Source organism: Lepidochelys olivacea (genome assembly GCF_965140295.1).
Source record: "Lepidochelys olivacea isolate rLepOli2 genome assembly, chromosome: 15".
Lineage (NCBI taxonomy): Eukaryota > Metazoa > Chordata > Testudines > Cheloniidae > Lepidochelys > Lepidochelys olivacea.
This window is the reverse complement of record NC_140425.1, coordinates 10,544,320-10,561,986: the sequence shown is the minus strand read 5'-3', so window position 1 is coordinate 10,561,986 and position 17,667 is coordinate 10,544,320. Positions and strand designations below refer to the sequence as shown.

The 17,667-nt window shown below is 45.6% G+C and overlaps 1 protein-coding gene across 4 annotated transcripts in view; it reads right to left on the bottom strand.

Annotated features, from left to right (window-relative positions):
• RNFT2 (ring finger protein, transmembrane 2) overlaps positions 1-17,667 on the bottom strand; it is a 42,264-nt gene that overhangs the window by 16,200 nt on the left and 8,397 nt on the right. For all 4 annotated transcript variants that reach the window (XM_084649033.1, XM_084649035.1, XM_084649036.1 and 1 more), the window contains 4 exons: positions 17,031-17,509; positions 15,941-16,017; positions 14,285-14,385; positions 10,854-11,007 (listed from right to left, as the gene is read on the bottom strand). In XM_084649033.1, the coding sequence (XP_084505159.1) occupies positions 10,854-11,007; positions 14,285-14,385; positions 15,941-16,017; positions 17,031-17,509 (811 nt within the window). The remainder of the gene's footprint in view (positions 1-10,853; positions 11,008-14,284; positions 14,386-15,940; positions 16,018-17,030; positions 17,510-17,667) is intronic.

Below are 17,667 nucleotides of genomic sequence, written 5' to 3'. Positions count from 1 at the left end.
TCATTCAGTGCACAGGATGGATGGTGCTCATTTAATGAACAATTATTCAATATTTTGTCTTCATGTCATTCCATGCATGATCTCAGGCCTCATTTACTGCACAGTGTTTAAACCCTGCTCTGAAGCCAGAATTAATTTCCGCACAGGCTTTTCTATGGCTCTCATCCCCATAGTATCTGAATGCGTCACAAACATTAATTTATTTTCACAACACCCCAGAGAGAGGTAAGAAGGTGCTATCCCCATTTTACAGATGCAGAACTGAGGCACAGAGAGACTAAGATCAGAAGTATCCACTAATTTTGGGTGCCCAGTTTGAGAGACCTAGCACCCAATGTTTCTGAGTGCTTCCCATTATATAGCACTTTATCTGTTCAAACCGCAGCTCCTGACTTGAGTTGCAGCTGTGAGTGCTCAGCATTTCAGCAAATCAGCCCATAGAGTCTCACACCAGGCACCCTGAAAACGAGGAACACACTCTTACTGACCTCCTGCGGAAAGTCTGTTCAAGTGACTTGCCCAGCATTGCACAGGCACTCTGTGGCAGAGGCAGAGAGAGAATCCAGTGCTCCAGGGTGGCATTCAGCTGCCTTAACCATGAAGCCATCCTCACCTCATTCACTATACACCTCCAACTTCTGCAAGAAATGAAGCAGAGGACCTACAGAGAAAAGTGTCCTTCACTACACAACCCTGATTCATTCCTAGAGCAGGCTGAGCCAGTGCATTGAATGTGAGGGGTCCTGTGGAGAAAACAGCATGGTGCTCATGTAGTTAAAGACTTGCATAACACATATGCGCAAATGGGCCAAATTGAGGCTGTAGGGGCAACATTAACTCTGGTATTTCCTAACTTTTGAGTGCTTGACGTTGCAACCTTAATGTTCTTTTAACGGTGGGTGGGTGTGCGTGGCAATGAGACAACTGTAAATTGCGTGTGATTGATTCCCTGGAGAAGTTCTGAGTCACCCTTGTCCAGTTGCCAGCATTGTTAGGACATATCCTAAAAGAAGAGTTGCAGTGGGGGAGGTTTAGATTGGATATTAGGAAAAACTTTTTCACTAAGAGGGTGGTGAAACACTGGAATGCGTTACCTAGGGAGGTGGTAGAATCTCCTTCCTTAGAGGTTTTTAAGGTCAGGCTTGACAAAGCCCTGGCTGGGATTATTTAACTGGGAATTGGTCCTGCTTTGAGCAGGGGGTTGGACTAGATGACCTTCTGGGGTCCCTTCCAACCCTGATATTCTATGATTCTATGATTCTAAGAGGATGCTGAAGAAATCTCTAAGAGAAACCTGCTGGCTTTCAGACCACAGGACAGCAGGGAGATAGGCTCTAAGGGAGAGGGCTTTTGGTTACTTTGCCAGCATAAGGAAGGAAACAGGTTGGATAGAATGAAAAAAGAAAAGAAAAGACTGTTGCCAATATGTAAAGGCAGGTGAAAATTCACTGCAGCTAACTATGAATAATTTAAAAGGGGTTTTCTTTTTTCAATTTCAGTAAACGTGAGCAACTCCCATTGGACCTCTGCCTAGTCATTGGGAGTTGAAGGTGCTCAGCACTTCTGAAGATCAGGTCCCAGATCTCTCAAGTTGGCAAGTCAAAAAACTAAGGTACCCAAAATCAGTGGCCACCTCTGAAAATGCTGCTACGACCCTACCTCACGGGGCATTACGAAGGTAAAGACATTAAAGACTGTGAGGCACTCAGATACCACTAAAAGAAAAGGAGGACTTGTGGCACCTCAGAGACTAACAAATTTATTTGAGCATAAGCTATCGTTAGCTACAGCTCACTTCATCGGATGCATTCAGTGGAAAATACAGTGGGGAGATTTATATACATAGAGAACATGAAACAATGGGTGTTACCATACACACTGTAACCAGAGTGATCACTTAAGGTGAGCTATTACCAGCAGGAGAGCGGGGGTGGGGTGGGGTGGGGGGGAACCTTTTGTAGTGATAATCAAGGTGGGCCATTTCCAGCAGTTGACAAGAACATCTGAGGAACAGTGGGGGGTGTGGGGTGGGGAATAAACATGGGGAAATAGTTTTACTTTGTGTAATGACCCATCCACTCCCAGTCTCTATTCAAGCCTAAGTTAACTGTATCCAGTTTGCAAATTAATTCCAATTCAGCAGTCTCTCGTTGGAGTCTGTTTTTGAAGTTTTTTTGTTGAAGAATTGCAACTTTTAGGTCTGTAATCGAGTGACCAAAGAGATCAAAGTGTTCTCCGACTGGTTTTTGAATGTTGTAATTCTTGACGTCTGATTTGTGTCCATTTATTCTTTTACGTAGAGACTGTCCAGTTTGACCAATGTACATGGCAGAGGGGCATTCCTGGCAAATGATGGCATATATCACATTGGCATATGTGCAGATGAACGAGCCTCTGATAGTGTGGCTGATGTGATTAGGCCCCAACGAGAGACTGCTGAATTGGAATTAATTTGCAAACTGGATACAATTAACTTAGGCTTGAATAGAGACTGGGAGTGGATGGGTCATTACACAAAGTAAAACTGTTTCCCCATGTTTATTCACTGAATGCATCCGATGAAGTGAGCTGTAGCTCACGAAAGCTTATGCTCAAATAAATTTGTTAGTCTCTAAGGTGCCACAAGTCCTCCTTTTCTTTTTGCGAATACCGACTAACACGGCTGCTACTCTGAAACCTGTCAGATACCACTAAGCACCATAACCACTTGGCTTTGTGGTGATCAAGGCATAGTTTGTTACCAGCAACGGACTGCGACATGTGAATGTGTGAGTCATCTCTTCCTTTGCAGATTCAAGTGTCATCAAGGACGGGAGAGGAACGGACACCTTTGGCTAGCACCGCTATCGGAACAAACCATTGTTTTTCAGTCACACTATAGCAGAGGATTGGGAAAAACTTAGTCATGGAATGTGAGTTACACAAAAGAACCCTCCTGTGTCTCCCACACTGCGTCTAGGCCAACGCTGAAGCCACAGATGATGAGACAAACTATGGTGATGCCGTGAGGCGGGGAGGAAGCGAGTAAAGGGAGACTGAACTGAATGGAGCAGTGGAAGGGTGGCAATTTCAGGCACAGGGTCCAACCCTTCACCTTTGAAGCCAGTAGAGCATTTTAATGGGAGCAGGATCAGGCCTATAATGACAGAATGTAAATTACCCACAATGTTAAAAAGGCCTCTTTTTCCACCTAAAAAAGCCCAGTGGAGCAGAGCAGAAATTTAAATAGCAGCTGGGTTCCTAATTTCCACAGGAGTGGGGCTTGGCTGCCACCCCACATGCTGAAAGCTCTCCATTAAAAAAAAAAAAAACAACAAATATCATTTGGTTCAATATAAAATGAATTAAAGTAAATTAAACTGTAGGAGCCATGTGGCCTGTGAAGGCCTCCATTGTTGTACATCTATAAATGGCAGCTTTTCATCTTCACTGCTAAGGAACGACAGCTTGGTGGGTGTGGAATTAAAAGTAAATAAATAGAAGAGACACGCTTACTGAAGATTGCAGTTTAGAAAATCCCAGGTGCATGTGAGACTCCCCCATCCCCTTCCCATGTGGCTATTAAACAATCTTTGCTGCTCTTTCAGGGAATGGAATAAAGGGGAACAAACAAAAAAAAGAGAGAAAGATGCAAAAATGCGTGAGGTAAGAGAGAAAGGAACCAGGCTTCTACTAGGGACAAACTTCCATCCAAGGAATCTTGTTTGCTGGAGGCTTTTTAACAATTGATGGGGGCAACTTTTCTTCATGGCAAAAGGGCTTTCCTGGTCCTGTTTCGTATTATCCATCTTCCCCAGGAGAATCATGGAAACCAGAAGCTCCATTTAGAGGGGAGAAAATAAATACAAGGGGAAAAAAATCCAAGGGCTCAATTGTTTTAAAGCACTTTAATGAAATACTTATCACTCCTTTTAAAGATCTGGACCCAAATACTCCCAAATGTCCAGGGCGTTTAATATGGCCCATTGTGATTTGGGTCCTGGTCCTGAAAAGATTTATGCATGCACCAAGTCTGTGCCCTTGTGAGTAGTCCCAATGGTAGGTATTCAGCACCTCTGAAAGTCAGGGCTGAGCTATATAAAGTCGGCCACTCAGGACAGAATCCCCTTTTGAAAACTTGTAAGTGACTTATCAAAGGACGCAGTGTCAGAGATGAGATTAGAACTCAGGAATTCCTGGGTTCCTGGCCTGGATCAGACTACTACTCCATACCTCTTATCAACCTCTATTCCTCGTCTCCCTTCCAACCCAAGGATTTTCAACATGCCCAAGAGAAAGAGGAGAATGAGAGCATTGGAGAAAGCCACATAATGTTCAGAAAAGCCTGGGAACTTTGATGAAGGGTAGGAAAATCTTGAGGCGTGGCCAGAAGAGCCAGAGTAGTTTTGGACTCAGAAGGATGGGACTAATCTGAAAGTGACTGGTCTGAAGTCAAACTGAGAAAGATAAAAGCCTGTACATTAGGCCCCAATTACCAAGTTTCACTATAACCATTGCCGAACACCAGAGAGGCACTGCCAGCAAACACAGGAGAAAATCCCGGCCCACCCCCTTCCTTCTCCATGGTGTTGAAATATATCATCTCTTTCACTGGTGGCATGAGGTTTTCCACTCCTGCTCCTAGGCCTGGCAGCTGGAAACCACTGCTTTGATCAGGAAGAAGAATCCAGTAGCACCAGCATTATCTCATGGCAGCTGAAATAAGCATCCATCTCTCCACTCTGATTTTAAGTGGACATTCCTCTGGTAGCTTTCACCTTGAAGGATCCCAAAGCATTTTGCTACATTAGCCACATATAGATAAGACTCACCTCCCCCGTCAATGAAATCACAGACTCATAGAATATCAGGATTGGAAGGGACCTCAGGAGGTCATCTAGTCCCACCCCCTGCTCAAAGCAGGACCAATCCTCAACTAAATCATCCCAGCCAGGGCTTTGTCAAGCCGGGCCTTAAAAACCTCTAAGGATGGAGATTCCGCCACCTCCCTAGGTAACCCATTCCAGGGCTTCACCACCCTCCTAGTGAAATAGTGTTTCCTAAATCCAACCTAGACCTCCCCCACTGCAACTTGAGACCACTGGAAATGGAAAGCAGCAGCTGTTTAAACTGCAAACAGCAATGCCATAATTATAATTTTGGGCAGAAAGTGAAGAATACCCTATCTGGCTGACACTGCAAGAGGAGCTGTCAGACTGTAAATACCTTGAATGGATTTTGGCCAAAATACAAAGAGTATGTCTACACTGCAAATGGGAGCATGCCTCCCAGCCTGGGGAGATAGACACTTTCTAGGTTCACTTGAGCTAGTATGCTAAAAATAGCAGCATGGACATTGTGGCACAGGCTAGCCACTCAAACGTGGACCCTGGGGATTGCACTACTAGATCCACTAGCTACTAGATCGCACGCCCTGGTTCTCATGGGTGACTTTAATTTTCCTGATATCTGCTGGGAGAGCAGTACAGCGGTGCACAGACAATCCAGGAAGTTTTTGGAAAGCGTGGGGGACAATTTCCTGGCGCAAGTGCTAGAGGAGCCAACTGGCGGGGAGCTTTTCTTGACCTGCTGCTCACAAACCGGGAAGAATTAGTGGGGGAAGCAAAAGTGGATGGGAATCTGGGAGGCAGTGACCATGAGTTGGTTGAGTTCAGGATCCTGACACAGGGAAGAAAGGTAAGCAGCAGGATACGGACCCTGGACTTCAGGAAAGCAGACTTCGACTCCCTCAGGGAACGGATGGGTAGGATCCCCTGGGGGACTAACATGAGGGGGAAAGGAGTCCAGGAGAGCTGGCTGTATTTCAAGGAATCCCTGTTGAGGTTACAGGGACAAACCATCCCGATGTGTCGAAAGAATAGTAAATATGGCAGGCGACCAGCTTGGCTTAACGGTGAAATCCTAGCGGATCTTAAACATAAAAAAGAAGCTTACTAGAAGTGGAAGGTTGGACATATGACCAGGGAAGAGTATAAAAATATTGCTCGGGCATGTAGGAATGAAATCAGGAGGGCCAAATCACACCTGGAGCTGCAGCTAGCGAGAGATGTTAAGAGTAACAAGAAGGGTTTCTTCAGGTATGTTGGCAACAAGAAGAAAGCCAAGGAAAGTGTGGGCCCCTTAATGAATGAGGGAGGCAACCTAGTGACAGAGGATGTGGAAAAAGCTAATGTACTCAATGCTTTTTTTGCCTCTGTCTTCACGAACAAGGTCAGCTCCCAGACTGCTGCGCTGGGCATCACAACATGGGGAATAGATGGCCAGCCCTCTGTGGAGAAAGAGGTGGTTAGGGACTATTTAGAAAAGCTGGACGTGCACAAGTCCATGGGGCCGGACGAGTTGCATCCGAGAGTGCTAAAGGAACTGGCGGCTGTGATTGCAGAGCCATTGGCCATTATCTTTGAAAACTCGTGGCGAACGGGGGAAGTCCCGGATGACTGGAAAAAGGCTAATGTAGTGCCAATCTTTAAAAAAGGGAAGAAGGTGGATCCTGGGAACTACAGGCCTCAGCCTCACTTCAGTCCCCGGAAAAATCATGGAGCAGGTCCTCAAAGAATCAATCCTGAAGTACTTACATGAGAGGAAAGTGATCAGGAACAGTCAGCATGGATTCACCAAGGGAAGGTCATGCCTGACTAATCTAATCGCCTTCTATGATGAGATTACTGGTTCTGTGGATGAAGGGAAAGCAGTGGATGTATTGTATCTTGACTTTAGCAAAGCTTTTGACACCGTCTCCCACAGTATTCTTGTCAGCAAGTTAAAGAAGTACGGGCTGGATGAATGCACTACAAGGTGGGTAGAAAGTTGGCTAGATTGTCGGGCTCAACGAGTAGTGATCAATGGCTCCATGTCTAGTTGGCAGCCGGTGTCAAGTGGAGTGCCCCAGGGGTCGGTCCTGGGGCCGGTTTTGTTCAATATCTTCATAAATGATCTGGAGGATGGTGTGGATTGCACTCTCAGCAAATTTGCGGATGATACTAAACTGGGAGGAGTGGTAGATACACTGGAGGGCAGGGATAGGATACAGAGGGAGCTAGACAAATTGGAGGACTGGGCCAAAAGAAATCTGATGAGGTTCAATAAGGATAAGTGCAGGGTCCTGCACTTAGGACGGAAGAACCCAATGTACAGCTACAGACTAGGGACCGAATGGCTAGGCAGCAGTTCTGCGGAAAAGGACCTAGGGGTGACAGTGGACGAGAAGCTGGATATGAGTCAGCAGTGTGCCCTTGTTGCCAAGAAGGCCAATGGCATTTTGGGATGTATAAGTAGGGGCATAGCGAGCAGATCGAGGGACGTAATCGTCCCCCTCTATTCAACATTGGTGAGGCCTCATCTGGAGTAGTGTGTCCAGTTTTGGGCCCCACACTACAAGAAGGATGTGGATAAATTGGAAAGAGTCCAGCGGAGGGCAACAAAAATGATTAGGGGTCTGGAACACATGACTTATGAGGAGAGGCTGAGGGAACTGAGATTATTTAGTCTGCAGAAGAGAAGAATGAGGGGGGATTTGATAGGTGCTTTCAACTACCTGAGAGGTGGTTCCAGAGAGGATTGTTCTAGACTATTCTCAGTGGTAGAAGATGACAGGACAAGGAGTAATGGTCTCAAGTTGCAGTGGGGGAGGTTTAGGGTGGATATTAGGAAAAACTTTTTCACTAGGAGGGTGGTGAAACACTGGAATGCGTTGCCTAGGGAGGTGGTGGAATCTCCTTCCTTAGAAGTTTTTAAGGTCAGGCTTGACAAAGCCCTGGCTGGGATGATTTAATTGGGGATTGGTCCTGCTTTTGAGCAGGGGGTTGGACTAGATGACCTCCTGAGGTCCCTTCCAACCCTGATATTCTATGATTCTATGGACGGGCTTGTATTCAGGCAGGCAGCCTGTGTTGCAACATCCATTTTTAGTGTGCTAGACATACAAGCTTTGCTTGAGCTCTCTACCCAGGCTGGGAGGCATGCTTTCAGCTGCAGTGTAGACATACCTCAAGGTTGATGCATCTTAGAATCTTCAAAAAGAAAAGGAGGACTTGTGGCACCTTAGAGACTAACCAATTTATTTGAGCATAAGCTTTTGTGAGCTACAGCTCACTTCATCGGATGCATACTGTGGAAACTGCAGAAGACGTTATATACACAGAGACCATGAAACAATTATTATTTTAATAATATTTTAATATTATTAAGGTATTGTTTCATGGTCTCTGTGTATATAACGTCTTCTGCAGTTTCCACAGTATGCATCCGATGAAGTGAGCTGTATCTCACGAAAGCTCATGCTCAAATAAATTGGTTAGTCTCTAAGGTGCCACAAGTCCTCCTGTTCTTTTTGCGAATACAGACTAACACGGCTGTTACTCTGAAACCTTAGGATCTTCAATACTCTTAAGTGGACGAGAGCTTGGGTTCTCCTCTGCCAGTGGGGCTTCCAGCATCTCAATGCGCCCTAAAACTAAGCTGGGGCATCATCTCAGCAAAACCTGCTCGACTCCATCACTAATAGCACTTCCTGCAGTGTGCTGGGTTTTTCTTCGAGGTCTCCCATTCAGGTCTGATCCTGCTTAGTTTTCGAGATCAGAACAGATCACAGCCCCAAATGGTTTGACGGATGCAGAGAGAACAGTGTATGTGTGTGTGCGCGCAAACCCATGATTAAGTGATAGCAACAGAGCCTCAGATGTCAAGGGACAGAGAAACCATCAACAACATCTCAAGACAAAAATGGACGAAAAAAAATTGGAGAAATATCACTGTGCAGAAAAAGGTATTAAAAATGAAGCATCTGTGCTGCAAGCCATTATAGGCCCTTGACAGATGTGATCTTACCAGCCTCCCACTGTAGCTGCAAATAAAGACCCAGTCTCTTTCTTCTCCCCGGACAAGGATTAATGAGTACTTGGGATAGCTCTCAGACTAGCAAGCAAAGGCTGTGAACCTTTTCCAGTGCAGCAATTTATCTTGGGATGACTATTCACATCACTTTTTTTGCAAGCTGGATTATGCTCTGACCCAGCACATTAATCTCCCAAAATAAAATAATAACAATAATAGAAAAAAAAAAGAACTGGACAATCGCCAGAGATAAATTAATAACCATCTCAAGTACCCCTGGTGCACAGGAACAAACAGCTCAACTCCCCTGCCACCCATCTTATTTGTAAGCATAACTATTCCTGCTTTAAAAATTCCCTTTAAGTGCTTTGCCTGAGACTTTCAGTGAGGGATGATGATAGTAATATCTTGCATTTATATAGTGTCTTTCATTCCAAAGGCCACCAAAGTGTCTCCTTACAAAATTTAACTGATCCACAAGCTCTACTTACCACATCCATCACTGGTGACGGGTTGGGGGTGGGGGCAAAGAGAACATGACAGCTCTAATAGTGAACAGGAACTTTACACAACTGTTTAGGACAGGAAGTGAAAAACCATCATACACTGAGACCTAGTCTACACACAGTTTCAGTATCGATGGAATAGGTTCAGTTAGGGATGCAATTTTCTACTGAAATAGTTAAATGGGTACTGCACCTGCTTTGGGTGCAAAGGTGCCAATATAGCTTTCCCCCTTCCCTTACAAGAATAAGCTATACCCATATAAGTCACCTTCAGACCCACATAACTGCATCCACACAGGAAGGAGGTGTTGTGCTGCTTTAACCTGTGTGCAGACAAACCTTTAGGGTGATATAAAGTAATTATTTAAGCTGGAATGTTCCCAGAACACTGGGGTTAACACATCTATTCTTGTAAAACTATAAAATAAAAAGAGTGTTACAGGTCTGCAGTGAACACAAGAGCTCAGAACCAGAGTTTCACATCTCATCCAAGAATCACAGCAGCATAATGTACCCTAAACATGCTGGGGGATTGGATAAGTACTGGCTCAGAAGGAAGATCAGCCCCCACCGGCCCCCCGGGGGGTGGGGGGCAGAGATCTCAGGTTCAGTGCCCAAAATTAGAAACTACTTTTTTTAAACAAACATTCACCTGCCATAAGAACTCAAATGCAAGAGCACTGAGATCCCGCATGCACATCAGGAAACCAAGTCCATAAAATGAAATGGATTCTAAACATGAAATGACACTGGCCTGTTTAGTTTCATTGTACACAATGAGTGATGATAGAATTCAGGGTAAAAAACAAGAATGGTGAGGGAAGGGAGAGAGATTGTATCAATTAATAAGTACATATAACAGAGAAGTTTCTATCAGTTCTACAGTCAGTCAGAAAAATAACCCAGGAAAAATGGTGCAAAAATTTTACCAAAACTTTCCAGGATGTTTTCTTCCCTAACATCACATTTTCATCAAAATGTTGATATTTGAAAAATTGTGACCAGTTCTACTACATACATGGTAAATCAGATTTTTAAAATTCCATTTTAATAATTTAAGGTGTTATCAGTTACAAGGATACGGATGCTTGTCTTCCACAAAGCATGCAATTTTTATCACTTTAATCTACTGTTTTTCCAGCAGTGGGAGGAAGGGGTGGGGGGGTTCTTCACAAAAGGCTACATAGTGCAAACTGCCCACAGCCTGTAGCAAGGGGCAGTGCTTCACTCTCACCCATTGTTGTTGGCATTAGCCCCACCTCCCCCCTTCCCTTTTTGGAGCAATATGCAGTTCTGGGAGGGAGGGAGCCAGCAGCCCTCACCCTACCTTGAACATAGGAGTGAAAATCTGTCTGGTCCTTGCACAAATCATGCAAGGGTTTGGGAAAATGGAGACTCCATTGCCTTTGCACACCCAGGCAAGGACCAAGCAGAATCTGTATCTAACCTCAGAGGCATAGTTTCATTGTGTGGCTCCCATCAGACAAGGACCAGGAAGAAAGCGGAGTCCTTTACCTTTGACTTGACAGCCAGAATGATTTTAGGCAGGGCAACGACCAGGCATTTCAAAGAGATGGTGAGATACTTCAGCACAAAGTCCGTGATCCCCACAGTCCACATCAGGTCAAAGAAATCCAGGCTCTCCAGGTTGGGTTTCAGAAATATCAGGCTGAAAAGCAGGACAGCAAGACCCAAACATTAATGAATGGCACATCATCTGCCCTTCATCAAAGCTCCAGTACAAAGAATGGGCCCAGGGACTCCACCAAACGTGAGCACAGGTTCTTAAGAGCAAGTGTAACAGGAGTAAGGTCAGCAGGTTAGTCCCATAGTCCCTCCGGGCCTTTGACCCAGGCCTGCTCTTATCCAGCCCCACTGAGGTCAACGGCTTCAGACTTGCCCATTTTCAATAAAGGGAACATAGTCATCCACAAAGCCTATGGTGGAAATTAACCCCCTGCACTCCAGGCCGATATAAGAAACTTCCCTCCAGGGGGGTGTTCCCAATATCAGCAGCTCTGGTCTCCAAGTTTTCCCCCTCCATCCTATTCCTGAAGGAAAAGCCACCTACATCTCTCCGTCTTTACACTGGGGAATGCTCTGAACCATGCACTCCACTGCAGTTCAGAGCCGCGCTGTGGGTCGTTGCCATTCCTCAGTCGGAACAGCACAGGCCAATCCAAGAGCACCGTGCTCTGTAGACCAGTCTTGAAGCCCCACAAAAGCACATTCTGGCAAAAGCAGAACTACTGCAGGTACAGTATTCTCCACAGCACCAAGCTGGCTGGGTATGCAGGGCAGGCATGTGACAAGGGCAGCATCGCATTAGACATAGAACGCTCAGGGCCATTCAGCATGGGGTAATTGCACTGAGACAGTGGCTCACAAACTTCTGAGGCCGACTAAGAGCTGAGCTCTGTGAATCAGCATCGCCGATTGAAGCGCATGTATTCCAAACCTATAGAAAGTGGAATCCAAGCTCGGTCACAGATTCCAGCAAAGACAAACTAATGGGAGGTGGAGAGCAGTGACCCAGCAGGGCTCAGCATGCAGACCCTGCAGCTGCAAAGGATCCTGGGGCCGCAGAAACCAGCATGGTTCTGCTGCAGAGCGACAGAAGGCTGGATTCCAGGCGGCTGTTCAAGGTGTACATGCTCCATGTGCGGCATTCAGCCCAGCAGCTCACACTGAACAGGAAGGAGCGGGGCATGGGTGGGGTAGGGTCAGAGTATCCACTGCGGCACACATGATCTGATTAAGCCCCTCACATGCGTTGGGGACACATTAGGGAATGTGCAAGTCTACTTCAGCCATGGGCTAGAACAGCCTTCACAGAGCAGCAGAAAGATGCCTCTCTTTTTCCTCCTCCTGCCACCCCCCGTTCAGCAACTGGGGCTGGACACTGAGTTGAATATTTGCTCCCTTAGGTAGGAGGAGCCTAGGGTACCAGTATTTCAGGATATCACTGCATGGGGTACCAATTAAATCAGGACCTTCTTCAGCAGCCACAAGGGGCTTCTTGTTGCTATTACTGTCCACCAAGCTCTCTCATGTGAAAAGCAAAAACTTAACAAGAAAAACCCAAAACAAAAAGCCTGAGCATGAAATTAAAATACTCACAACTCTGGCACAGCACAACAGGTAAAATTAAACCCTAAAAACAGAAACAAAATCAGAGACTTAAATATTATTGTGGGCTAGGAAAATAAATACACAAAAACAGCAGCAAAATCAGGAAATGAAAAATAACTGAAAGGAACAAAAAGCAAATGGCAATTTCTAACCTCACAAGCCTGTGCAGGACTCCGGGCCCCAGTGCTGCCAGGGTCTCCACATAGACAGACCTCTCCATCCACACGGAGCACTGCTGAAGTCCAGGGGACTCTGCATGGGGCTGCTTGGCGGATCAGGCCTTGGTGTGGAACTCTTTGTCAGCCTTTTCAATATATTTAACCCTTTCATATCAACACACCACTCCCCAAAGAAAGGGGCACAATATTCCTGTTTTGCTGAAACTCTTTGAACTAACCTGCCCCTCTCCCAGCCCACCTCTGCTGTTCCTTTCCAAATCTGCCTGGCCTCATCAGCTCCCCCACACCTCCATCTCACCTTCCAGCTGCCCCATACCCCGATCATCATCCTCATCAGATCCCCCACACCCCATCTCACCCCCGCTGCTGCTCAGAGCCTCCCAGCAGCCTCCTTGCTGCCTTCTGTTTCCCAGCTGCCCACTATGGCAGCCTTTCCAGCACATTCTCTCAACCTGTTTCTCCTGTTCCACTCTGACGCAATCCTTCCCTCCAGAGCCTCTGAACTGCAACTTTCCCTACCATGTCCCTTCACTCGTCTGCTTCCAGTCTGATTCATACTACAGCAGCCCCTTCACTCCAAACACCCAGGCAGAATCCCAGATGAGAGTCATATTTTTTTTAAATAAAATAATTCAGTGTCGGGGTCAAATGAAACTCATTTTTCTCCAAGCAACAGTTAAAGACACAGGTATTTCTAATAACTGCTAATGACAAATTTGGTTTAATAAAGCAAATTCAGATGGGTGCCATGGTTCTGAGCGTACAAACGTTCTACCAGTCAATGTGCATTTTTTCCAGGGAAGAGATGGTTCTATTACCGCTGCCTTATCACAATTAAAAATAGAAACACTCTACCTGTGATGTCATCTAAGCTATTGTTGCTCATCTGATGCAAGACTGTTCAATACAATGCATAATCCAATGATTTCTTTAATATATACAGTTCCAAGTCTCAATCAACACTGTCAGTGGGACTCCCAAAACTTCCCTTGGGAAATTATTCCACAGGGGTACAGATCTCACTGTCAGACCAATTTTCTTAACGTTTGGCCTAAATTTGCCCTTGCATCATTTCACCCCATTTATCCTAGTTACACTTGCTTAGCCTAACTCCAATAGCTTCTCCTATTTTTAGCATTTAATTCTTCCTTTGTCACTGTAACAAGAGATTGACCCCAACCAAAACCCTCAGCTTCGGAAAAGTTGAGCTCCATAACTAAATTTGGAGACTGGCCCCTATTTGCACCAGATCCAAACACCCGCAAATGCTGGGAACATTTGGCTCTGGATCCAAATCTAAATGTTACTACTCAAGTCCATCTTTAGTAACAGAGTAAAAGCCTGATACATAGCAATGGAAAGAAGCCATTTTGGGAAGGGAAAATGAATGTCAGTATTATCATCTGGTTCCAGCACTCAGGCTCTCTATATCTCAATTACACCATGATAGAAAATTCCAGCTTCCATGGGCAAAAAGTGACCCGCATGCTTTCCCTCCATTTACTGTAGCAGAGATGGCAGATTCCATGGAACTACACTTTCATCTCATAAAAGTGTGAGAGAAGGTGGGCACCCTCTGTTCCACCCTGGCAATTACTGCCTGTTTCCACCAGGCAGGAGTTACCACATGCCCACCTGTTGTATAGCTGCTGGGAGCTGAAAGTGTAAAGCAAGTATAAGGTATTCCCCAGGAGGAAGGCCAGGATCCAGAAGACAATCAGCACCGACCTCTTCTCCTGAGCACAAACAAGAGGCAGACAAGACATATTCAAAAGTCTAAAGGGAACATGCATATTGTGCACAAAGCCTTTAACTGCTGAAAAATGTGAGACCAACCCAGGGGACAAACACACACTTCTGAGCATTCAGTAATTAGTTATTTACATGGGAGTGAGACATAAAAATAGGCAGCAAGGTACAGACATAGATAAACAGGACCAGAATCTGCTCTCGTTTACTTTATCAAGCACAGTTACTCCATTGAAATCAAGGGAATTACACTGGCAGAAAGGGAGAGTCAGACCCACATAACCCAGTTTTCAAAGGTGGGTGCCTCAACAGGACATCCAAATCCTACATGCTTACACTCAGCTTGATAAGTAGGAGCAGATATGCTGTACCATAGGTCTGAGCTTCCATAAGCAGGATCTAGATGGCCTTATCAGGGGACACATTTGATAACTGGACCTATCACATCTAAACATGTAGCTTTCAAAACAATATATTACCTAGACTCTTTTAGACCATTATCATACCTAGAACATACTGCATAGAGCATGAATGGACAGTGTTTGGATGCAGGGTGGTTTCAGAGCATGTGATATAAGCAAGAAACAACCGAACAGATGAAAGAACCAACAGTAGCGTAAATTCTACATCTGTGAAGATGGGAATGAATGACAGAATATTAGATCCTAAACTCAGCACGTGTGAAGGTCTGAAGGTTGCCTCTTCTGAGCCTTGGACCAGCGTAATTTTGAGAAGGAAATTCCCCATTTGGGAGGGAAAATGAGAAAGAATTTTTCGGGCAGGTTTATTTAGTAAAAATGTGGCTCTGTGAAGCTGTTCAGAGGAATGCTAGATTGAGTCTTCAAGCTAACGTATTAATGGGCAGGGTAAGGTTTGGCAGTCAAATGTGCAAGACAGAGATAATTAATACCTAATTGAGCAATTTATCCCATCAGTCTGCATTTTGTCACATTTATTTCATTACCACATGTGCATAATTATATATTTATGCCACTCACATATCAGCTATATGAAAATGCAGCCCCAACCTGGCACTGCCATGCTGTTGAGATATCCCAATGAGACTATAAAACATGATACCTGAAGAAGCCAATTGGTTTATTTAAGATGTAACCAGAACACCAAGTATATTAATAAGTAATACTTCTATAGCATCTTTCATCTGAAAATCTACAGGCTCTCTGTAAGCATTAATGAATTAAGCCTCACCACATCCTGGTGAAAGGGGCATTATTATCCATTGTTACATATAGGCAAACTGGGGCACATAGCTGTTGCTTGAAGTTGCACTGCAAATCAGTGACAGGGCCAGGAATAGAAACCAGTTCTGATTTTTCATTCTCTAATCACTATACCAGGCTTCCAGCAAGACAGGGAGGCTGTGTGGGGCAGGGAGGGAACAGAGTGTTCATATATGTAAAAAAAATTTGTGCACATTCATGGTTTCATCCACAAAGTGCAAGACAAGATCTGGCATCAGCATTATGTTGTATATTAAGAGCAATGTCTCAGGAACACCATAAAGCAAGATACCGTACTCACCTTCAAAGAGACCTGTTCTCGGAGAGTTGAGTTAGCATATGCAAATGTGCTGGCCATACCAATGCACACAGCAATCCCTGCAAGGAAAGACACGCATCAAAGGGCTGTTGAGCTGGGGAGGCAGTATTCACATTGTTAAATTATTTTATACTCAAAGTTTTAGGTTTAAAGCAAACAAACAAACAAACACCACACCTGTAATTGCTGGATATAGTGGGGGATGCTAACACACTGGCTGCTAAGCTCTGGAGAGCGGGGTTCAGATCACAAGCCAAATTAACTTGAATGTGTCATGGCCATTTCCAGTGCGTATATGCCCAGAAGCACAAGCTGCCACCCAGTCTAATACAATACTGAAGAAATGGCAGCCTCTGTTCAAGAGAGACCCAGGAACACAATAGCAAAGGCACTGCAGAGCATGCCTGAGTTGCACGAACAGAGCTAGGGAAGGAGAGAAGACTGGAATAGCAGCTGGTTCTGCAGATCAAGACTGAGGTGCACTGGCAACGCTATGTTGTGACCCACTAAGGGATCTAGATGCCCAATTCCCATTCAAATTAAAGGAAACTGGGTGCCTGAATCCTTTAGGCAGCTTTGAAAATCTCAGTTGTAAAGTTTAACTGGTGATCCCATCAGATCCCATCTCCCAGCTACCATCCTTCCAGCCAAGCACAATTTGAATCCCTTCTGAGACTTTCAGTACCACACAAGATCTGACCAGCAGAGGCTGCTGTAAGCATTCCTATCCCATCTGTCCCCTGGAGAGGTCTGAGTGAGAATGGAGAGGGGCAGGGAGAGAGACCAAGACAAGGAACAAAACAAGAGTCTGCCACATGGCAGGACAGGACATAAAACATGGACCTCACACAGCTGTAACAGCTAGTAATGACATTAAAGGGGAAGAAAAGTCAAGATGCCTAAAGACAGGTAGCTTCACCCCTGACCGCCTAGGTCCCCTTTACCCACTGAATTTGCTACCTCTAAGAATTCTTACAGAGATGAACACAGCAGACACTGCGGCAGGACACAGTTGCTGAATCACCCTCTCTCAACCTTGGAACCAAATCAAAATGGCGAGTTGGCTGCTTACCAAGCTTATGCTGGAAACAAACTTTAGCCAGGAGTATCAGGATGAAGGGAAGCCCCTTCTGGAGCCAGCAGATCACAGCCTTCAGCTCCGAGAGGGCAGGGGCAGGAGTCCCAGGCTGGTCCTCAGGATTGTCTTCTGCGTGTCCGTGTCGGTCTCCACTAGCCATGTGCAGCAGAGAGGATCCCCGATGGTGGCCATGGTGATAGTGATGGGGCTGCTGCCGGTGGTGGAATGGAGCTCCTTCTGTTCGGCTGGACCCTTCTTCCCTTGGGGCTGGCATCTGAATGAACACATCCCCGCCTCCTGCTGAGGAACCCAGGACCAAACCTGACTGGAATGGGGTAGTTGGGATGGTACCAGATGGGATGCCTGCCAGCCCCGAGAAGAGCTGCTGGGGTGAGGGAGTTTCGGACTTCAAACCTTCGAAAACTCCACCTTCCTCCACGCTGGTCTCAGAACTGACCGTCTGACTCCGGCTTCTGCAATGGGGAGAGAGACCCCACAGCGGGAACCATCAAACAACCAGCTGTGCACTGGGAAAAGCATCCTCCTGATTCTCCAGAGCACCGAGGCTGGATTCGATTCACCTTGGCATGGCTGGAGTCGTTAGGCAGTTCAATGGTGCTGGTCAAATACT